Raw genomic sequence first — 23,654 nt, 5'->3', positions numbered from 1 at the left:
TCACCGTAGCACAAGAATAATACATTGTGCGTTACATGGCACAGAGTGGCTGTCTTTACAAAACAGCATGACGATTACATTAACGTGAGAAATGCCATGGGAGACTAATGAGAGAAAATAAAAAGGGAATTTCATCTATCCACAGACTGATATTTCTTTACATGACTTGTTTAACTGTTTAATTGTTCCAGAAGTAAGTTAAGTGCATTGTAACTGTACAGTTTCTTGTTGTTTGTAAGGTCTTTATTACTTGCTGAGATTGAAAAGGAAGAGAAGGAAAAAGATTGGTACTATGCGCAGCTTCAAAATCTCACGAAAAGGATCGATAATCTCCCTCTCACAGAAAATGTAAGTTAAGCTGAATTTTTGCTAATTATTTTTCCATAAAGTAATTGGTTATATCGAAAGGAACATGTAATTTTGTAAACGTTCCTGTATTTTTTAGCTAAATAAGCTCCAATCTGTAATTTTTCATTGCATTATATTGGTGTAACATTATTGCCTAGAACCTTTTAGCTTGTTCCATTGTGACCAAGGGCATTACAATATGAAAAATGTACATTTCTAGCACCTTGAATCTCATGAGACATCGCCAGAGATGAAAATTACCAGATACCAAGCAGTGATGGGAGAAAAGATAGAAGTGGTGCATATGAAGGCTTGATCAGAGATAGATTTTGAGGAGACTGTTGAATGGAAGACACAGCAAGGCTTTAGAGAAAGAATCCTGAGTGTGCGACTGAGATCGCTGACGGGTTTATTGCTAAAGATGTCATGGACGATGAGAAGTCTGTAAGGGAGGGTGGCGGCAGAAGATCAAAGGATGTGTGCAAAAGCTAATAGTAAATTGCAAAGATGGGGAAGGGTGAAACCATGTTGGGACTTATAGATGAGGGCAAATAATTTGAATTCAATGCATTATGGGATAGTGAGCCGATTAATGTTTGAGGACAGAGGTGGTCTGGAAATAGGACATAGTGTGGGGTAGGATGTGGGCAGTGGCATTTAGGTAAGTATCAATTTATTAAGGGGAGAACTCGGGAGGCCAGCAAAGAGACAATTGGACTACTAAAGTCTGGAGACAGAAAAAGCTATGGCAAGAGTTCCAACAGATGTATGGACAGATGTGGACTATGTTGCATAGGTGAAAATAGGGGGTCATGGTGATGGCTAGGATGCAGGGTTTGAGGTTCAGCTTAGGGTCGAACAGGACCCTGATGTTGTGCAACACTGGTCTCGCTGTGAACAAGCAGCCAAGGAGAGAAATGAATGAAAGAAAAAGAAAGACTTGGATTTATAAAACATCTTTCACAACCACTGGACGTCTCAAAGCGCTTTAAAGCCAATCAAGTACTTTTGGAGTGTAGTCACTGTTGTAATGTAGAAAACGCAACAACCAATTTGCGCACAAGCAAGCTTCCACAAACAGCAATATGGTAATGACCAGATAATCTGTTTTTTTTGTTATGTTGATTGAGGGATAAATATTGGCCAGGACACCGGGGATAACTCCCCCGCTCTTCTTCGAAATAGTGCCATGGGATCTTTTACATCCACTTGAGAGAGCAGACAGCGCCTCGGTTTAACGTCTCATATGAAAGACGCAACCTCCGACAGTGCAGTGCTCCCTCAGCAATCAGACTAATGTGTCAATTTGTTTGTCAGGAGCAAAATAGATTGGCTTTGGTTTTAGTGAGTTGAAGTAGGTTCCTGCTCATTCAGGACTTAAATGCTAGACCAGCGGTTGAACTGTACAATGGAGGTTGACGAATTCAGGTTGTTAGAAAGTAGAGTTAGGTTTTGTCAACATATAAGGGAAAGCTGACCTCATGCCTATGAATTATGTAGACAAAGAAAAGAAGGGGACCAGGAAAGTAGCCTTGGAGACACATAATGACTGAGCAAGAGGGGTCCAAAGAGTAATTGCAGAGATCTTCTAACTTTGTGAGGACAAGTAGGAGTAGAACCAAACTAGGGCAGTGCCACGGAGGTGGACCACACAGGAGCTAGGAGGAGAATGGAGTGGTTGACTGGGTCAAACACCAAGACTTGGACCACAATATTTCAGTGCTGTATAGAGGCAGAAACTATTGAAGGAATTCAAAGAGGGAGTGATGAGAGGTGGGCAAATAGCTGAATGCCGATGACCCATTCAAGGACTTCAGAAAGAAGGGGGTGGCAAAGTAGTCGCGTGCACAAGAGGTGGGTCTCATGGAGGTGATAAACTTTGTTAGGGTGGAACTGAGGGTAGAAGCTTCAGAGTAATGTGGTCAGGGGAAGGATATGGGCTGTGGGGCAGGGGGACGGTGGTCAGGGATGGGGAAGATGCAGCTGAGGCAACAGAGCCTATGGTCTTAATCTTTGACGGGAAGAATTATTTCAGCTTCGCACAGTTGGTATTGGGAGACAAGATGAGGGGCACAAAGAAAGGAAATTGGAGAAGTCATTTTGCCATCAAGAGGAGCCTGGCATTGTCTTTGCCCTCCATAGTGAATCTAAGTGAGTTCTTAACTCACCATGGCAAATTATGAAATTGAATTCACTAAATCTGGGAATTGTGGGCAAGTGGGTGATTTATTTTTCCCTTTTATTTCGTGCAAGTTCATGTCGATGTCATGTATTAATGTGTTAGATTATGTAAACTCATTTGAAAAGTGGTTTTGAACTGTTACTCTGGGCTCAATTTTTCCCAATGCCGTTTTTTGGTGTATCTCAAGAGTTATGCCCGTTTTTGGGGACCTGACTACGCAAAAAAAGTGAAAGTTTCCCCTTCTAATTTTTGAAATTGGTACCGTGCAGCCTGTCCTTTAGCTTCGGGGGGTGGAGCTTAATGTCTGTGCTGAGAAAAGGATGCCCCCCCCAGATACCCCCCCCCCCAGATATAGTAAAAGCTTTTACAGATATAGTAAAAATTTTTACAGATATATAAAACGGAAGAGTGACTAAAGTAAATGTTGGTCCCTTAGAAGATGAGAAGGGAGATTTAATAATGGGATCTGTGGAAATGGCTGAGACCTTAAACAATTATTTTGCTTCGGTCTTCACAATGGAAGACACAAAAACCATGCCAAAAATTGCTGGTCACAGGAATGTGGGAAGGGAGGACCTTGAGACAATCACTATCACTAGGGAGGTAGTGCTGGACAGGCTAATGGGACTCAAGGTAGACAAGTCCCCTGGTCCTGATGAAATGCATCCCAAGGTATTAAAAGAGATGGCAGAAGTTATAGCAGATGCATTCGTTATAATCTACCAAAATTCTCTGGACTCTGGGGATTGGAAAGCAGCTAATGTAACGCCTCTGTTTAAAAAAAGGGGGCAGACAAAAGGCAGGTAACTATAGGCCGGTTAGTTTAACATCTGTAGTGGGGAAAATGCTTGAAGCTATCATTAAGGAAGAAATAGCGGGACATCTAGATAGGAATAGTGCAATCAAGCAGATGCAGCATGGATTCATGAAGAGGAAATCATGTTTAACTAATTTACTGGAATTCTTTGAGGATATAACGAGCATGGTGGATAGAGGTGTACCGATGGATGTGGTGTATTTAGATTTCCAAAAGGCATTCGATAAGGTGCCACACAAAAGGTTACTGCAGAAGATAAAGGTACGCGGAGTCAGAGGAAATGTATTAGCATGGATAGAGAATTGGCTGGCTAACAGAAAGCAGAGAGTCGGGATAAATGGGTCCTTTTCGGGTTGGAAATCGGTGGTTAGTGGTGTGCCACAGGGATCGGTGCTGGGACCACAACTATTTATACATAGATGACCTGGAGGAGGGGACAGAGTGTAGTGTAACAAAATTTGCAGATGACACTAAGATTAGTGGGAAAGCGGGTTGTGTAGAGGACACAGAGAGGCTGCAAAGAGATTTGGATAGATTAAGCGAATGGGCTAAGGTTTGGCAGATGGAATACAATGTCGGAAAGTGTGAGGTCATCCACCTTGGGGGGGGGGGGGGGGAAACAGTAAAAGGTAATATTATTTGAATGGGGAGAAATTACAACATGCTGAGGTGCAGAGGGACCTGGGGGTCCTTGTGCATGAATCCCAAAAAGTTAGTTTGCAGGTGCAGCAGGTAATCAAGAAGGCGAATGGAATGTTGCCCTTCATTGCGAGGGGGATGGAGTACAAAAGCAGGGAGGTCCTGCTGCAACTGTATAGGGTATTGGTAAGGCAATACTTGGAGTACTGCGTGCAGTTTTGGTCACCTTACTTAAGGAAGGATATACTAGCTTTGGAGGGGGTACAGAGACAATTCACTAGGCTGATTCCGGAGATGAGGGGGTTACCTTATGATGACAGATTGAGTAGACTGAGTCTTTACTCGTTGGAGTTCAGAAGGATAAGGGGTGATCTTATCGAAACATTTAAAATAATGAAATGGATAGACACGATAGAGGCAGAGAGGTTGTTTCCACTGGTAGGGGAGACTAGAACTAGGGGGCACAGCCTCAAAATACGGGGGAGCCAATTTAAAACAGAGTTAAGAAGGAATTTCTTCTCCCAGAGGGTTGTGAATCTGTGGAATTCTCTGCCCAAGGAAGCAGTTGAGGCTTGCTCATTGAATGTATTCAAATCACAGATAGATAGATTTTTAACCAATAAGGGAATTAAGGGTTACGGGAGAGGGGAGTAAGTGGAGCTGAGTCCACGGCCAGATCAGCCATGATCTTATTGAATGGCGGAGCAGGCTCGAGGGGCTAGATGGCCTACTCCTGTTCCTAATTCTTATGTTCTTATGTACCCCCGCCTTCTGCACATGCGTGAAAAAAAATGGAAGTTTTTTTTATGTGACTGCTATGGACGCGCATGCCCAGTACACCTCCCGGTCTGCATTCATTCATTTTTAAAGAGCCAGTTGTGCGTGAGAACTTTTAGTGGTGTGTGAGAACTTTAATTCTCAGTGGAAATAATCGGTCCTTAATAAAGTAATGTGAGTAAGTGTGACCTTAGTCTCTTTATTCTAATTCCATAGTCCTGGAACAACATGGGAGGCCTGCTTATATGCTGGGACTCCAACAGATACGCCCTCTGGTGGTGGTAGAATGCTGGCTACATAGGGTTGCATACATAACATCACTCCCTCCCAAAGTCAATAGTACACTTATTTACAAGGTGAGACGATCTGGGGCTTTTCTCTCCCTAGTCGATTGTCTCGGTACAAATGCAGGTGCAGGTGAGTTGGTTGGTTCTTTGCTGGGCTGCTGCGCAGCTGGCCTTGCCGGGCTGCTGGGGATGATGAGTTCAGCTTCGTGGTCAACCGTGATGTCGGTTGCCACTTGTGTGTGTGTCGGAGGGTCGAAGTTGGTGGTGTCCTTTTCAGGTTGCTCGTGGCTGTCTGTGAATCGCAGTTTGGTTTGGTCCACATGCTTTCCGCAAGTTAGTCCATTTGCGAGTTTGACCTGAAACACCCTACTCCCTTCTTTGGCTATGACAGTGCCAACAAGCCATTTGGGACCATGTCCATAGTTGAGTACAAATACAGGGTCATTGACTTCAATATCGCGTGACATGGTACATGCTTTGTTGATGCCGCCTGTCCTCGACTTGATCATGGAGATCAGGATGGACGAGAGCCTTGTTTTGAGAGTCCTTTTCATGAGCAGCTCAGCTGGGGGGAACCCCGGTGAGCAAGTGGGGTCTGGTGCGGTAGCTGAGCAGGACTCGGGACAGGCAGGTCTGCAGGGAGTCTTCTAACACACGATTCAAGCTTTGCTTGATGATTTGGACTGCTTGTTCTGCCTGGCCATTGGATGCGGGTTTGAACGGGGCAGATGTGACGTGCTTGATCCCATTGTGGGTCATGAATTCCTTGAATTCAGCGCTGGTGAAGCACGGCCCATTGTCGCTGATTAGGACATCAGGCAGGCCGTGCGTGGCAAACATGGCTCATAGGTTTTCGGTGGTGGCAGTGGACACGCTTACAGACATTATTACACACTCAACCCACTTTGAATAAGCATCCACAACAACCAAGAACATTTTGCCCAGAAATGGGCCAGCGAAGTCATCATGGATCCTAGACCACGGTTTGGAGGGCCATGAAAACAAACTTAGCGGTGCCTCCCTGGGTGCATTGTTCAGTTGAGAGCAAGTGTTGCGTTGGCGCACGCAAGACTCCAAATCTGAATCGATGCTAGGCCACCACACATGGGATCTGGCTGTAGCTTTCATCAATATGCCTGGGTGGGTACTATGTAGGTCGCGTATGAACGTGTCCCTGCCTTTCTTGGGAAAAACCACGCGATTACACCACAAAAGACAGTCCGCCTGTATGGACATTTTGCCTTTACGCCGCTGGAACGGCTTGATCTCTTCATGCATCTCCGCTGGGACGCTGGACCAGCTCCCATGGAGGACACAGTCTTTTACAAGGGACAGTAAAGGATGCTGGCTGGTCCAGGTCCTGATCTGGCGGGCCATAACAGGTGACTTTTCATTTTCAAATGCATCCATCACCAAGAGCAAGTCTGCAGGCTGTGCCATTTCCACCCCTGGGTGGGCAATGGTAGCCGACTGAGGGTGTCAGTGCAGTTCTCTGTGCCTGGCCTGTGGCGAATTACATAGTTATAAGTGGACAGCCTAAGTGCCCATCTTTGGATGCGAGCAGAGGCATTGGTATTGCTACCTTTGCTCTCTGAGAATAGCGATATGAGCAGCTTATGGTCAATTTCTAACTCAAACTTAAGCCCAACTGATGCATTTTTTTTACCCCGCAAACGCATGCCAGAGTTTCTTTATCAATCATGCTGTAGGCCCTTTCGGCCTTGGACATGCTCCTGGACGCATAAGCGACCAGTTGCAATGTTGCCGATTCATTTGCTTGTTGTAACACACACCCGACCCCGTATGAAGACGCATTGCAAGCTAGCACGAAACGTTTACAAGGATCATACAGGATAAGAAGTTTGTTGGAACATAACAGATTTCGGGCTTTCTCAAAAGCTGTCTCGTGATTCCTCCCATACCCAGTCATCTCCCTTGTGTAGCAACACGTGTAGAGGCTCTAGCAAGATGCTTAATCCGGGTAGGAAATTACCAAAATAATTGAGTCCCAGGAATGACCGCAGCTCCGTCACGTTCTGTGGTCTCGGCGCGTTCTTGATGGCCTCTGTCTTGGCGTCGGTGGGTCTGATGCCGTCTGCCGCGATTCTTCTCCATAAGAGCTCGACCTCTGGCGCCAAGAAAACACACTTCGAGCGTTTCAACATGAGTCCCACACGATCTAGCCGACTTAGAACCGCTTCCAGGTTCTTCAAGTGTGTGATGGTGTCCCGACCTGTGACCAGTATATTGTCCTGGAAAATCACGGTGCGTGGAACCAACTTTAGCAAACTCTCCATGTTCCTTTGAAAAATAGCCTCGTCCGATCGAATCCCAAACGGGCATCTATTGTAGATGAACAAACCTTTGTGCTTGTTGATGCAGGTGAGGCCTTTAAAAGATTCCGCCAGCTCCTGCATCATGTAGGCTGAGGTCAGGTCCAACTTGGTGAACATCTTTCTTCCTGCCAGCATCGCAAATAGGGTCGTCTGCCTTGGGTAGTGGGTACTGCTCCTGCAGCGAAAAACGGTTAATCGTTACTTTATAGTCCCCGCAAATTCTGACCGTGCCATCGCCCGAGAGAACCGGCACAATCGGACTGGCCCACTCGAACTCCACCGGCGCGATGATGCCTTCTCATTGCAGACTGTCTAGCTCGATCTCCACTTTCTCTTGCATCATATATGGCACTGCCCGTGCCTTGTGGTGGATGGGTCATGTACTGGGAATCAAGTGGATCTGCACCTTCACTCCCGAGAAACTTCCAATGTCTGGCTCAAACAACGACGGAAACTTGCTCAGAACCTGGGCACATGAGGCGTCGTTGATATACGAAAGCGCTCGAATGTCATCCCAGTTACAGCGGATTTTTCCCAGCCAGCTTCTGCCGAACAGTGTAGGGCCATCTCCTGGACTGGACAGGTTAGATGCAGGAAGAATGTTCCTGTTGTTGGGGAAGTCCAGAACCAGGGGACACAGTCTAACGATAAGGGGTAAGCCTTTTAGGACCGAGATGAGGAGAAACTGCTTCACTCAGAGAGTTGTTAACCTGTGGAATTCTCTGCCGCAGAGAGTTGTTGATACCAGTTTGTTGGATATATTCAAGAGGGAATTAGATATGGCCCTTACGGCTAAAGGGATCAAGGAGTATGGAGAGAAAGCAGGAAAGGGATACTGAGGTGATGATGAGCCATGATCTTATTGAATGGTGGTGCAGGCTCGAAGGGCAGAATGGCCTACTCCTGCATCTATTTTCTTTGTTTCTACTCTCCATAGTGGTAGTTCGTGCACTGCTCCATGATGGAATCAATTATTAAGGATGTCATAGCAGCGCATTTGGAAAGAGGTGACGTGATAGGTCCAAGTCAGCATGGATTTGTGAAAGGGAAATCATGCTTGACAAATCTTCTGGAATTTTTTGAGGATGTTTCCAGTAGAGTGGACAAGGGAGAACCAGTTGATGTGGTATATTTGGACTTTCAGAAGGCTTTCGACAAGGTCCCACACAAGAGATTAATGTGCAAAGTTTAAGCACATGGGATTGGGGGTAGTGTGCTGACATGAATTGAGAACTGGTTGTCAGACAGGAAGCAAAGAGTAGGAGTAAATGGGTACTTTTCAGAATGGCAGGCAGTGACTAGTGGGGTACCCAGCTGTTTACACTGTACATTAATGATTTAGACAAGGGGATTAAATGTAGTATCTCCAAATTTGCGGATGACACTAAGTTGGGTGGCAGTGTGAGCTGCGAGGAGGATACTATGAGGCTGCAGAGTGACTTGGTTAGGTGAGTGGGCAAATGCATGGCAGATGAAGTATAATGTGGATAAATGTGAGGTTATCCACTTCGGTGGTAAAAACAGAGAGACAGACTATTATCTGAATGGTGACAGATTCGGAAAAGGGGAGGTGCAACGAGACCTGGGTGTCATGGTACATCAGTCATTGAAGTTTGGCATGCAGGTACAGCAGGTGGTTAAGAAAGCAAATGGCATGTTGGCCTTCATAGCGAGGGGATTTGAGTACAGGGGCAGGGAGGTGTTGCTACAGTTGTACAGGGCCTTGGTGAGGCCACACCTGGAGTATTGTATACAGTTTTGGTCTCCTAACTTGAGGAAGGACATTCTTGCTATTGAGGGAGTGCAGCGAAGGTTCACCAGACTGATTCCCGGGATGGTGGGACTGACCGATCAAGAAAGACTGGATCAACTGGGTTTGTATTCACTGGAGTTCAGAAGAATGAGAGCGGACCTCATAGAAACGTTTAAAATTCTGACGGGTTTAGACAGGTTAGATGCAGGAAGAATGTTCCCAATGTTGGGGAAGTCCAGAACCAGTGGTCACAGTCTAAGGATAAGGAGTAAGCCATTTAGGACCGAGATGAGGAGAAACTTCTTCACCCAGAGAGTGGTGAACCTGTGGAATTCTCTACCACAGAAAGTTGTTGAGGCCAATTCACTAAATATATTCAAAAGGGAGTTAGATTAAGTCCTTACTACTAGGGGCATCAAGGGGTATGGCGAGAAAGCAGGAAGGGGGCACTGAAGTTGCATGTTCAGCCATGAACTCATTGAATGGCGGTGCAGGCTCGAAGGGCTGAATGGCCTACTCCTGCACCTATTTTCTATGTTTCTATAGGAGACTTTTACTGCTGCGCTGCCAATTACAGGGATCAGCTCTTTAGTGTAATTTCTCAGCTTGGTGTGAATGGGGCTCAGCTTGCGCCTGTGTGCCTTGTTGCACCACAGTCTCAAAGGCCTTTTTGCTCATGATGAACTGACTCGCACCCGTGTCCAATTCTATGGATACTGGAATTCCGTTCAGTTCAACTTTTAACATTATCAGTGGACATTTTGTGGTGAAGGTGTGCACCCCATACACTTCTGCCTCCTCGGTTTGAGTCTCTAGTTCAGTTTGATCCGCCATGGATCAGTCTTCCTCTGCAACGTGGTGGTTTGCAGCTCGTCTGCACATTCGCTGGAGGTGTCCCATTGTTCCACAGCCTTTGCATGCATACTGTTTGAAACGGCATTGATGAGCTCGATGATCACCTCGGCAGCGCCAACAAGGTGTTTGTTAACTGCCTCGCATTAACGCTTGATGGCGGACTCTGAGTCATCTGAGGTCGTGCAGCTGCAGGCGTGTATGTTCTGCCATATGCATTCCTGCCGGAAAACGACGTTACTTTGTGTACAGTACTTGCCAAAACATCTTTATGCTGCGAAATTTGTTTGGTTTTATCACTGGTGGACATAAATGCCTTCGTTATGGCTTTGCTCAGGTTCGGTGTTTTAACAGTCAATAGTTTACGAACGATAACCTCATGGCCAAAGCCAAGCACAAAAAAGTCTCTTAGCATTTGCTCCAGGAATCTTCAAATTCGCAATGTCCTGCAAGGCGCCTTAGTTCGGCGACATAGCTCGCTACTTCCTGGTCTTCAGACCGTTAACATGTATAAAATCGATACCTTGCCATCAAAACGCTCTCCTTCGGATTTAGGTGCTCCCGGACCAACGTACACAGTTCTTCATACGATTTGGTTGTTGATTTCACCGGAGCAAGAAGATTCTTCATGAGGCCATAGGTTGTTGCACCGCAGACAGTGAGGTGGATCGCCTTTTGTTTGGTAGCGTTCTCATCCCCTTCCAGCTCGTTGACCATGAAGTATTGGTCGAGTCGCTCCACAAAGGCCTCCCAATCGTCCCCTTCTGAGAATTTCTCCAGGATACCAACAGTTCTCTGCATTTTCACGTGATGGTTCGTTATCTTGTCGCCAGTTGTTATGTCCTTAATAAAATAATGTGATTGAGTACTATAAATGTAAGTGTGACCTTAGTCTCTCTATTCTAACTCCAGAGTCCTGGTACAGCATGGGAGGCCTGCTTATATATTGTGTTCCCAAGGGATGATGGGGTCCCTTGGGACGCCAACAGATACACCCTCTGGTTGCGGTAGAATGCTGGTTACATAATGTTGCACACATAACAATATGCAACACAGCTCAAGGACCAAGAATTTCTCAAGAAGAAGTAATTGAGGCCACATGGTACGAACTGGACACCAGCAGAGGTCAAATAAAAGTTTCACCAAAAGAAATGAAGAAATGCTGGAACCAACTTTCACAAGATTACTGTGCAATGGTGACTGCCATGAGATCTTGGAGGCCAGTGCAAAAATAAGTGGCAGGACCTTGGTCAAGTACTTAGTGTAAGTAATATTTTCATTTATTCACTGGAATTGCAATTGTAAGTGTGACCATCTGTATATGTCCCACACAACATCCTCTTAAAAAAAGTTCGATTTTCATCTTTGCAGAGGAAGGTGGCACAAAACAAAAGAGAGAAACTCGAACAGGAGGAGGCCTGACATATCTGCACCCACTGACACCCTTGGAAGAGAGGTTCGCTGCTTTGATGGGTCCTGTCTGGAGAAAAGCAACCACCACTGCAAAAGCCCACTCTCGAGGGAGAGGGTAAGTCCTGCAAATTCCACAGTCTGGCTTTGCTAAAAGTTAAGTACTGCGCGGGCTAGCCATGTTTCGGTTTATGAGGATGTCTCCGTCAGCTATGCTTTGGTTGATGCAATGTGCTCCCTTTCATCGTGGTCCTTCAAATGAGTCTGCTGCCTGCGCTGTGTGAGCCTACTCATGCCACCCTGCCCCCTCTGCTGCTAACCATTTGTCTGTTCTGTTATATTTTGCAGAACTTGAGGCCAACCCTGATGAGGCTGAAGCCGATACAGAAGGAAATTCGGATTCGGACGAACCTGAAGAGGAGAACATCTTCCAGCCCAAGAGCATGGGGGTGAGGGAGAGGGGAGGATGAAGCCCTCACTATTGTACTCTGGAGGAGGTGCTGGTGCCATCCATTGAGGTGCTAACCCCTTTCCTGAGTGGTCTGAATGTTGGGACATTTCATGGTTTCACACAGTCCGAGGCTGCGGGTTCTAGTGGGGTGCAGCGAGCCACACCCAGGGTGAGGAGGGGAAGGAGAGCTCGACAACACTCTCCTGAGGTGCAGGATGTAACAGATGTGGTTCACATGATGGCATTAAGTGGGGAGAGCATTGACCTGACATGATCACTCCTGGATACCATCAGTGGGGTGGGTGATAAAGTATCGGGACTGTCGGAAGAAATAGGAACACTGTCCGGGCACATTAGGGATGGAATGTCACAGGTAGCTGATGCAGTGTCGGTGAACACGAGGGAGCGAATGTTGCAGGTAGTTGAGACGCTGTCGGGCACATAAGGGAGGGAATGTGGAGGTAGCTGCTGCAATAAGGGAACAAACCCAAACCCCGCAGCCATTGACGGAATCAATTGCCACTCCCACTCCAATCGCCAGACGAACCTCTGAAGAGGCCCAAGCCGGGCCTTCCACATTACCGGCTGCCCATGCCCCACATCAAAAAGTGCGCATTACCCGAGATGCACGAAAGAATAAGCTTGGTACCAACCTGAGAAATGCTGCACCACCACCTGCGGGCAAGTGTGGAATCAACAAGACCAAACGCAGCGGGCAGTCTTAGAATAAAGTGGAGGAGAGATGGGTGCAGCCTTTCTTTGCTGTTATCATTATTGTTGTTACTATTGTAACTGTTCTCAAATTAAACGTTTTTTTATAAGTGATGGAAATTTACAAGTTTAAAAGTTTGTAAGTGATCTTAACTGAAAGCTTTAACGTTTTATACAAGAATATTTTTATTACCTTTTTAAGTACAAACGTGTGAAACTTTTGAAAAAAATATATTTTAAATTATAACTGAATCATTTACATTATTTGTTCCATTAACACAACACAACATTACTGAACAGGTCCAAACAGTAAACATGGTCCATTTGGAATCACTGCCGCTGAGCCTTCAGGCAGCAAAGCATTCACGAATGAGCTGCTGGTGCAAGGCTCGAGCAATCGTTAAAGGGGCATGACGGCCCGCCCTCCCCCACCGTCATGCTCCGGGTTCCGGTTGTTGCATGGCTTCCTCATCCTCCTCGTCATCTGCATCTTCCTCCTCATCATCAGTCACTCTCACCTCAGGTGGGTTTTCTACTACCAGCTGCTGCTCTCTCTTGATGGCTAAGTTGTGCAGCGTACAGCACACAACAGTGAACTGACTGACAATCTCAGGGGAGTATTGCAAGTAGCCTTCGGAATGGTCCAGGCATCATAAACACTGCTTCAAGATGCCAATGGTCCTCTATTATGCTGCGCGTCGCAATGTGTGACATGTTGTATTCCCGTTCATGCTTAGGGGCGTCATGAGCCAGGTGGCGAAAGGGTACCCTTGCCTCCCAGCAGCCAGCTCTGCCCTTCTGGCTGCTGCTGCAACATGGCTCTCGTGTAGGACGAACACATCATGGGTGCTCCCAGGGTATCTCACATCAACTGACATGATGTCGTCACAGACGAGCTGCACATTCACGGAGTGGAAGCCTTTTCTGTTCCTGTACATCTCGGAATCGTCCAAAGGTACTCGCAAGGCGATATGGGTACAATCAGTGCAGCCCTGTACCTTCGGGAAGCCAGCAATACTGGAGAAGCCCACAGCCCTGTCACACATTGCCTGGGCGGTCATGGGGAACTTTATGTCGTCATTCCTCCGGGTATATAGTGCAGCAGTCACCTGCTAAAAGCAAATATGTGTTGCATGTTGAGAAATGGCGCATACATCCCCAGTTGTGGCCTGGAACGATCCAAATGCATAGAATGAAAGTGCAACTGTAACCTTCACTTCAACTGACCAAGCAGTCCTCCTGACACTTTTACGGTGCAGGTCTGCTTTTATTAACTCTCCGATCTCGGTTACAACTTCTTTGCGGAAACACAGCCTTCTCACACAGTCTGCATCACTCGGGTGTAGGTATGAACACCTGTCTCGATATTCCCGATGTGGGGTAAGGTCTCCTGCCCATCATCCTATGTGCTCTGACGATCCTCAGGTGATGATGCCGAATCAATCTTCTCCGCAGCACCATCATGCAGAAGGCTTGCCCAAGGTATGGCATTACCAATATTGCCTCCATAATTTAATTGTAGCTTTGCAAGAAGCTCAACGGCAAGTACCACTCCACCACTGAACGTCTCCTCACCGGGCTCGAGGGTCAGAGCATCAGCTGGCAGAATCACTCCCTCGCCCAGATACGGGCTCAGTTTACGCCCCCCCCCTGCCCCCCCAACTCTGCCTCGGGCTTCTTTGAAGCAGCTGTATAGCCTAAGGGTTCTCATTCCTTATATAAGTGGCTGTCAGTTCAGTTCGGCTCACACCCCACCCCGGACTTCTTTTGAAACCGAACCCCTGTGTCCGGGCGAGGAAGCACTTCTGCCGCCCGACGCTCTGACCCTCGAGCCGGTGAGGAGATGTTCGGTGGTAGGCTGGTACTTTGAAAAACCAAAAATTAAAGAATTGCATTAGACTTCCATTTTCTCCCTTTTGACTTTGAAATAATTAAGATTTATGATGCATATTCTTTGCCTTCTTGACTCCTTCCAAAACTTTGCCTAAAAACAATAGCGTCTTTCTGCGCCGATTTTTGCAATGTGCTGCTTTTTCTTAAGTGCCCAAAAGATTTTTTAGGAGTCGTCACATACGCCGTCCAAGGAAAAATGTAAGTTGGCTAAACTTGCTTGAAGGTGAAAAACTGGCTCAGACAAATCGTACCTAAGTGAATTACGCTGGCGCAGAAACTTTGGGGAAACTTGGAGATTTTAATTACTCCCAAAAAAACGGCGCACGCCAAAAAAAACGGAGCAGATAATTGGGGAAAATTGAGCCCTATGACCCGAATTTAAACCCAGTCTGGGTTGTTGAGGCAGAATCTTCTTCTATCTTGTTCAGATCGACTTCCATGTGTAGAGATAAACGTGTAATAAACTTGATAATTAGATAAAGGTTAGACAATTATACAAAGAAATTGTATATGTATAACGTAAGAAATTATACAACTTTCATAAAATTATGAGAGCTTATAAAGCACATCAAAGTAATCCATAAGTAGCTAATTTATTAATTACACCAAGTGCCAGCTTAGCACAGTGACTCTGGGCCCAAGTTTCCACAAGAAAAAAAACGGGCGCCCCTCCGAGCTGGGCACCCGTTTTTCGCGCCTAAAACGGCGCCTAAAAAAATCCTCGGTATTCTGCACCGACTGACAGGTCCTCTGGCTCTTGGCGCAGCAGCACGAGCTGTGGGGGGGGCGGAGCCAGGTCCCGGCGCTGAAAACAGTGCCGGGACCTCTGCACATGCGCGCTACAGTCGGCACACAAGTGCAGTAGCTCCAAGCGCCGAACTGTGTGGGAGGGGCCCGTAGCCCTGGCCCAATGGCCTCACTGGGGCTCCTCCCACGGCCAGCTCCTGCTCCCCGCCTGACCAGACCCGACACTCGCTCCCACCCACCCTCCCCGCTGACCAGACCCGACCCGAGACCCGCTCCCCTCCCCCCGACTGACCCGACCCGCGCTCCTGTTCACCGACCCGACGTCCCCCCTCTCTCTCTCCCTCCCCCTCCCTCCCCTCCCCTCTCTCTCCCCCCCCTCTCTCTCCCTCCCTCCCTCCCTCCCTCCCTCCCTCCCCCTCTCTCTCTCTCTCTCTCTCTCCCCCTCCCGCTCAGCGGCACGAACGGCTGCAGAATTCTCCCTGGCTGAAGCACTTTCACACAGGTAGGAAGATGGTTTATTTAATCTTTTCTTGGCTTATAAATGTTTATTCAGGTTGGATTTATTTGTATAATATTTGTAGAAGTATAAATCAGGATTTATTGTCGAATTTAATGAGTTCCCTTCCCCCCACCCCCCACCTCGTTCTGGACGCCTAATTTGTAACCTGCTCCTGATTTTTTAATGTGTAGAACAGGTTTTTTCAGTTCTACAAAAATCTTCACTGGCTCCATTCTACTTTAGTTTGGAGTACATTTTCACTGTGGAAACTTTCAAATCAGGCGTCAGTGGTCGGACACGCCCCCTATTGAAGAAAAAATTCTGTTCTAAAGTAGAACTGTTCTACCTGACGAGAACTGCAGAAAAAAAAATGTGGAGAATTGCGATTTCTAAAATAGTCCGTTCTCCACCAGTTGCTCCTAAAAATCAGGCGCGAATCATGTGGAAACTTGGGCCCTCTGAGTCAAAAAATTGAGTTCCAGCCCTGCTACTGACTTCAGTATATAATCTAGGCTGAAAGTTCAGTGGGAGTGCCTCTAATGTGTTGAAATTGGATGAGACATTGGCCCGGATTTTGTGGTGGTAATGGCAGCAAAACTGTCGGTGTTCAACATCATTACTCCTCTGAAACTGACAGCAACTTTTGGAGCTGACACAATCGTAGATAAACGCGGAAATCTATTAAGTTGCTGAAGGTGCTTCTATACTTCTCCATAAGATGCAATGTTGAAATTCCCGAAGCAGCAATCTTTGAGAAATCACTGAACTAATGAGAACTTAAGCTTTTACCGTGTAATATTGCTATTAAAAAACCCTGAAAAAGTTAAGTCTTGTTGAATGAGGTGTTACTGTGTTTTTAATGGCGTACTAATTCATAATGACTGCTGAATAACCATTCTGGCCCTGAAAACTCTAAGTTGTGGAATGTCAGCTTTTTAAAATTCCGTGGTTTTTAATTTTTTTCTTTTTTTCTTTTTAAAAATGTGTTTATAATATTTCAGCTTCTATCTTAATCCCATGTTTATGTCCCAATCTTTATTTCACTTTCTAAAATAATTAATGAAGTGAAAGAAAATCGATGCATTTTACTTCCTGGTTTGCTGTCTCTGGGAATTCTTCAACGTGATTGGCTGCTTAGCCAGCTTGATGACTTCACTGTTGCTGGATGTTGGAGACCCCCTAGACTTGATGCCAGAAAGAAAGACTTGCATTTATATAGTGCCTTTCACAACCACTGGACATCTCAAAGTGCTTTACAGCCAATGAAGTACTTTTGAAGTGTAGTCACTGTTGTAATGTGAGAAACGCGGCAGCAAATTTGCCAATCAGCAAGCTCCCACAAACAGCAAATATGATGACCAGATAATCTGGGTTTTTTTTAATGTTGATTGAAGGATAAATATATTGGCTAGGACCCCAGGGATAATTCCCCTGCTCTGCTTCGAAATTGTGCATGGAATCTTTTACGTCCACTTTGAGAGAGCAGATGGGGCCTCAGTTTAGCGTCTCATCCGAAAGACGGCATCTCAAAAAGTGCAATGCTCCCTCAGTGCTGCACTGGAGTGTTACCTTGACATCTATCTCAAGTCCCTGGAGTGGGACTTGAACCCACAACCTTCTCACTCAGAGGCGAAAGCACTACCCACTGAGCCACTGGCTTCGCCACTGACCATAAATTCCAGGCCATTAATTTCAGACCCTGTTAGCCTGTTCAGATAGACATCAAAGAACCCGTGGCACTATTTGAAGAAGAGCGGGAGTTTTCACAGTTTCCTGCCTAACATTCTTTCCTCAAGAGATATACCAAAAACCAGATAATTAATTCATTCATTTTCTTTATCTGCGACATTACTCTGTGCAAATTTGCTGCTGTGTTTATCTACATAGCAGCGAGTACATTTCAAAAACAATCCCCTGGCTGTAAAGCACTTCGGGACATCCTGAGAACATATGTGGTGTATAAATACGAGTTTTTTTATTTCTGTACAATTTCACAATCAAGTTTTACACAACAAACAGCCACGTGCTAATGAGAGTAGAGGGAACAGGGTAGTTAGAATAAAAACATGGCTTGAGCAGTAGTGCAAGAGGGAGGGATTCAAATTCCTGGGACATTGGAACCAGTTCTGGGGGAAGTGGGACCTGTACAAAAGGGACGGTCTGCACTTGAGCAGGACTGGAACTGATGTCCTGGGGGCAACATTTATTAATGCAATTCTGGAGTGTTTAAACTAATATGGCAGGGGGATGGGAACCTTTGCAGTGAGACAGGGCAAAGTAATATGCAGTCAGAAACAGATGGTAGAAAGGTAAAACGCAATAGTGGAAGGCCGAGTAAACAAAGGCAAGAAACAAAAAGGGCCACACTACATCATAATTCTAAAAGGACAAAGGGTGTTTTTAAAAAAAACAAGCCTGAAGGCTTTTGTGTCTTAATGCAAGGAGTATCCGTAATAAGGTGGATGAATTAACTGTGCAAATAGATGTTAACAGATATGATGTGATTGGGATTACAGAGACGTGGCTCCAGGATGATCAGGGCTGGGAACTCAACATCCAAGGGTATTCAACATTCAGGAAGGCTAGAATAAAAGGAAAAGGAGGTGGGGTAGCATTGCTAGTTAAAGAGGAGATGAATGCAATAGTTAGGAAGGACATTAGCTTGGATATAAAAGGGGTCGGAGGGTCTAGTAAGGAGGAGGAACTGAGGGAAATCCTTATTAGTCGGGAAATTGTGTTGGGGAAATTGATGGGATTGAAGACCGATAAATCCCCAGGGCCTGATGGACTGCATCCCAGAGTACTTAAGGAGGTGGCCTTGGAAATAGTGGATGCATTGACAGTCATTTTCCAACATTCCATTGACTCTGGATCAGTTCCTATGGAGTGGAGGGTAGCCAATGTAACCCCACTTTTTAAAAAAGGAGGGAGAGAGAAAACAGGGAATTACAGACCGGTCAGCCTGACATCGGTAGTGGGTAAAATGATGGAATCAATTATTAAGGATGTCATAGCAGTGCATTTGGAAAGAGGTAATATGATAGGTCCAAGTCAGCATGGATTTGTGAAAGGGAAATCATGCTTGACAAATCTTCTGGAATTTTTTGAGGATGTTTCCAGTAGAGTGGACAAGGGAGAACCAGTTGATGTGGTATATTTGGACTTTCAGAAGGCTTTCGACAAGGTCCCACACAAGAGATTAATGTGCAAAGTTAAAGCACATGGGATTGGGGGTAGTGTGCTGACATGGATTGAGAACTGGTTGTCAGACAGGAAGCAAAGAGTAGGAGTAAATGGGTACTTTTCAGAATGGCAGGCAGTGACTAGTGGGGTACCGCAAGGTTCTGTGCTGGGGCCCCAGCTGTTTACACTGTACATTAATGATTTAGACGAGGGGATTAAATGTAGTATCTCCAAATTTGCGGATGACACTAAGTTGGGTGGCAGTGTGAGCTGCAAGGAGGATTCTATGAGGCTGCAGAGCGACTTGGATAGGTTAGGTGAGTGGGCAAATGCATGGCAGATGAAGTATAATGTGGATAAATGTGAGGTTATCCACTTTGGTGGTAAAAACAGAGAGACAGACTATTATCTGAATGGTGACAGATTAGGAAAAGGGCAGGTGCAAAGAGACCTGAGTGTCATGGTACATCAGTCATTGAAGGTTGGCATGCAGGTACAGCAGGCGGTTAAGAAAGCAAATGGCATGTTGGCCTTCATAGCGAGGGGATTTGAGTACAAGGGCAGGGAGGTGTTGCTACAATTGTACAGGGCCTTGGTGAGGCCACACCTGGAGTATTGTGTACAGTTTTGGTCTCCTAACCTGAGGAAGGACATTCTTGCTATTGAGGGAGTGCAGCGAAGGTTCACCAGACTGATTCCCGGGATGGCAGGACTGACCTATCAAGAAAGACTGGATCAACTGGGCTTCTATTCACTGGAGTTCAGAAGAATGAGAGGGGACCTCATAGAAACGTTTAAAATTCTGACGGGGTTAGACAGGTTAGATGCAGGAAGAATGTTCCCAATGTTGGGGAAGTCCAGAACCAGGGGACACAGTCTAAGGATAAGGGGGAAGCCATTTAGGACCGAGATGAGGAGGAATTTCTTCACCCAGAGAGTGGTGAACCTGTGGAATTCTCTACCACAGAAAGTTGTTGAGGCCAATTCACTAAATATATTCAAAAAGGAGTTAGATGAAGTCCTTACTACTAGGGGAATCAAGGGGTATGGTGAGAAAGCAGGAATGGGGTACTGAAGTTGCATGTTCAGCCATGAACTCATTGAATGGCGGTGCAGGCTAGAAGGGCCGAATGGCCTACTCCTGCACCTATTTTCTATGTTTCTATGATGTGGAATCTATTTGGGTAGAGCTGCAGAACACCAAAGGGCAAAAAACGTTAGTGGGAGTTGTGTACAGACCTCCAAACAGTAGTAGTGATGTTGGGGAGGGCATCAAACAGGAAATTAGGGGTGCATGCAATAAAGGTGCAGCAGTTATGGGTGACTTTAATGTGCATGTAGATTGGGCTAACCAAACTGGAAGCAATACGGTGGAGGAGGATTTCCTGGAGTGCATAAGAGATGGTTTTCTAGACCAATATGTCGAGGAACCAACTAGGGGGGAGGCCATCTTAGACTGGGTGTTGTGTAATGAGAGAGGATTAATTAGCAATCTCGTTGTGTGAGGCCCCTTGGGGAAGAGTGACCATAATATGGTGGAATTCTACATTAGGATGGAGAATGAAACGGTTAATTCAGAGACCATGGTCCAGAACGTAAAGAAGGGTAACTTTGAAGGTATGAGGCGTGAATTAGCTAGGATAGATTGGTGAATGATACTTAAGGGGTTGACTGTGGATGGACAATGGCAGACATTTAGAGACCGCATGGATGAACTACAACAATTGTACATCCTTGTCTGGCGTAAAAATAAAAAAGGGAAGGTGGCTCAACCGTGGCTATCAAGGGAAATCAGGAATAGTATTAAAGCCAAGGAAGTGGCATACAAATTGGCCAGAAATAGCAGTGAACCCGGAGACTGGGAGAAATTTAGAACTCAGCAGAGGAGGACAAAGGGTTTGAGTCGGGCAGGGAAAATAGAGTTCGAGAGGAAGCTTGCAGGGAACATTAAAACGGACTGCAAAAGGTTCTATAGATATGTAAAGAGAAAAAGGTTAGTCAAGACAAACATAGATCCCCTGCAGTCAGAATCAGGGGAAGTCATAACGGGGAACAAAGAAATGGCAGACCAATTGAACAAATACTTTGGTTCGGTATTCACTAAGGAGGACACAAACAACCTTCCGGATATAAAAGGGGTCAGAGGGTCTAGTAAGAAGGAGGAACTGAGGGAAATCCTTATTCGTCTGGAAATTGTGTTGGGGAAATTGATGGGATTGAAGGCCGATAAATCCCCAGGGCCCGATGGTCTGCATCCCAGAGTACTTAAAGAGGTGGCCTTGGAAATAGCGGATGCATTGACAGTCATTTTCCAACATTCCATAGACTCTGGATCAGTTCCTATGGAGTGGAGGGTAGCCAATGTAACTCCACTTTTTTTTTTAAAAAAAGGAGCGAGAGAGAAAACGGAATTATAGACCGGTCAGCCTGACATCGGTAGTGGGTAAAATGATGGAATCAATTATTAAGGATGTTATAGCAGCGCATTTGGAAAGAGGTGACATGATAGGTCCAAGTCAGCATGGATTTGTCAAAGGGAATTCATGCTTGACAAATCTTCTGGAATTTTTTCAGGATGTTTCCAGTAGAGTGGACAAGGGAGAACCAATTGATGTGGTGTATTTGGACTTTCAGAAGGCTTTCGACAAGGTCCCACACAAGAGATTAATGTGCAAAGTTAAAGCACATCGGATGGGGGGTAGTGTGCTGACATGGATTGAGAACTGGTTGTCAGACAGGAAGCAAAGAGTAGGAGTAAATGGGTACTTTTCAGAATGGCAGGCAGTGACTAGTGGGGTACCGCAAGGTTCTGTGCTGGGGCCCCAGCTGTTTACATTGTACATTAATGATTTAGACAAGGGGATTAAATGTAGTATCTCCAAATTTGCAGATGACACTAAGTTGGGTGGCAGTGTGAGCTGCGAGGAGGATACTATGAGGCTGCAGAGCGACTTGGATAGGTTAGGTGAGTGGGCAAATGCATGGCAGATGAAGTATAATGTGGATAAATGTGAGGTTATCCACTTTGGTAGTAAAAACAGAGAGACAGACTATTATCTGAATGGGGAGGTGCAACGGGACCTGGATGTCATGGTACACCAGTCATTGAAGGTTGGCATGCAGGTACAGCAGGCGCTTAAGAAAGCAAATGGCATGTTGGCCTTCATAGCGAGGGGATTTGAGTACAGGGGCAGGGAGGTGTTACTACAGTTGTACAGGGCCTTGGTGAGGCCACACCTGGAGTATTGTGTACAGTTTTGGTCTCCTAACTTGAGGAAGGACATTCTTGCTATTGAGGGAGTGCAGCGAAGGTTCACTAGACTGATTCCCGGGATGGCGGGACTGACATATCAAGAAAGACTGGATCAACTGGGCTTGTATTCACTGGAGTTCAGAAGAATGAGAGGAGATCTCATAGAAACGTTTAAAATTCTGACTGGTTTAGACAGGTTAGTTGCAGGAAAAATGCTCCCAATGTTGGGGAAGTCCAGAACCAGGGGTCACAGTCTAAGGATAAGGGGTAAGCCATTTAGGACCGAGATGAGGAGAAACTTCTTCGCCCAGAGAGTGGTGAACCTGTGGAATTCTCTACCACAAAGTTGTTGAGGCCAATTTACTAAATATATTCAAAAAGGAGTTTGATGTAGTTCTTACTACTTGGGGGAGCAAGGGGTATGGCAAGAAAGCAGGAATGAGATACTGAAGTTGCATGTTCAGCCATGAACTCATTGAATGGCGGTGCAGGATCGAAGGGCCAAATGGCCTACTCCTGCACCTGTACTCCTGCACCTATTTTCTATGTTTCTAACAAGATTGCATAATGTAAAATGAATAAGCATAAAAGTTCATTTCTATAAATAATGTTTTTTGTGATATAACTCCTCTTTTATGTCAGGTTAACATTGCCTCAACACCTTGCATTTATATAGTGCTTTACAGGTGAAGGATTGTTTCAGAATGCTCAAGGTAGAGAGGTGGACAACTGACTGGAAACCAAAGAAATTGGAGACCAAAATCAAGATCAAAAAGTTGGGTTTTTAGCAGACTTTTGAAGATAGGGAGGGAAAAAGCAAAATAGTCAACCTCCATTCGTGGAGCTGATGGGGCAGAAAATTCTGAACCAGAGGAGTGGAAGATGAATTATTCATGAGCATCGACGTAGCAAGTTGTGGTGGTATTCACAAATTAATTGGTATAGGAAAGGAGAATGTTGCTTTTTGGTCTAATGACTTAAATGGTGCCATGATTTTTTTAATGAAAATGTATGATCTTATATATCCAATAGCCTTGAGGAACAGTTCAGAGTTTCCTTCAACAGTACATTGCGGAATCAATCAGGGAGCAGGCTATCCTAGATCTGGTACTGTGTAATGAGACAGCATTAATAAATGATCTTGTAGTAAAGGATCCTCCATGAATGAGTGATCATAACATGGTTGAATTTTGAATTCAGTTGGAGGGTGAGAAAGTTGGTTCTCAAACCAGTGTCCTAAGCTTAAATAAAGGAGACTACCAACGTATGAGGGCAGAGTTGGCTAAAGTGGACTGGGAAAATAGATTAAAGATGGGACGGTTGATGAGCAGTGGCCGACATTTAAGGAGATATTCCATAACTCGCAACAAAAATATATCCCAATGAGAAGTAAAGACTGTAAGAGAAGGGATAACCATCCATGGCTAGCTAAGGAAATAAGAGATGGTATCAAATTGAAAATAAGGCCATACAATGTGGCCAAGACTAGTGGCAGGCCAGAGGATTGGGAAACTTT

The 23,654-nt window shown here is 45.6% G+C and overlaps 1 protein-coding gene across 11 annotated transcripts in view; it reads left to right on the top strand.

The window, feature by feature from the left end:
• Window positions 1–23,654, top strand: part of apc (APC regulator of WNT signaling pathway) — a 388,865-nt gene that overhangs the window by 280,461 nt on the left and 84,750 nt on the right. For all 11 annotated transcript variants that reach the window (XM_070883858.1, XM_070883877.1, XM_070883847.1 and 8 more), the window contains one exon: window positions 240–348. In XM_070883858.1, coding sequence (XP_070739959.1) covers window positions 240–348 — 109 coding nt within the window. The remainder of the gene's footprint in view (window positions 1–239; window positions 349–23,654) is intronic.

This window comes from Pristiophorus japonicus, chromosome 1, assembly GCF_044704955.1.
Source record: "Pristiophorus japonicus isolate sPriJap1 chromosome 1, sPriJap1.hap1, whole genome shotgun sequence".
NCBI lineage: Eukaryota > Metazoa > Chordata > Chondrichthyes > Pristiophoridae > Pristiophorus > Pristiophorus japonicus.
This window is presented reverse-complemented; position numbering and strand designations above follow the sequence as displayed.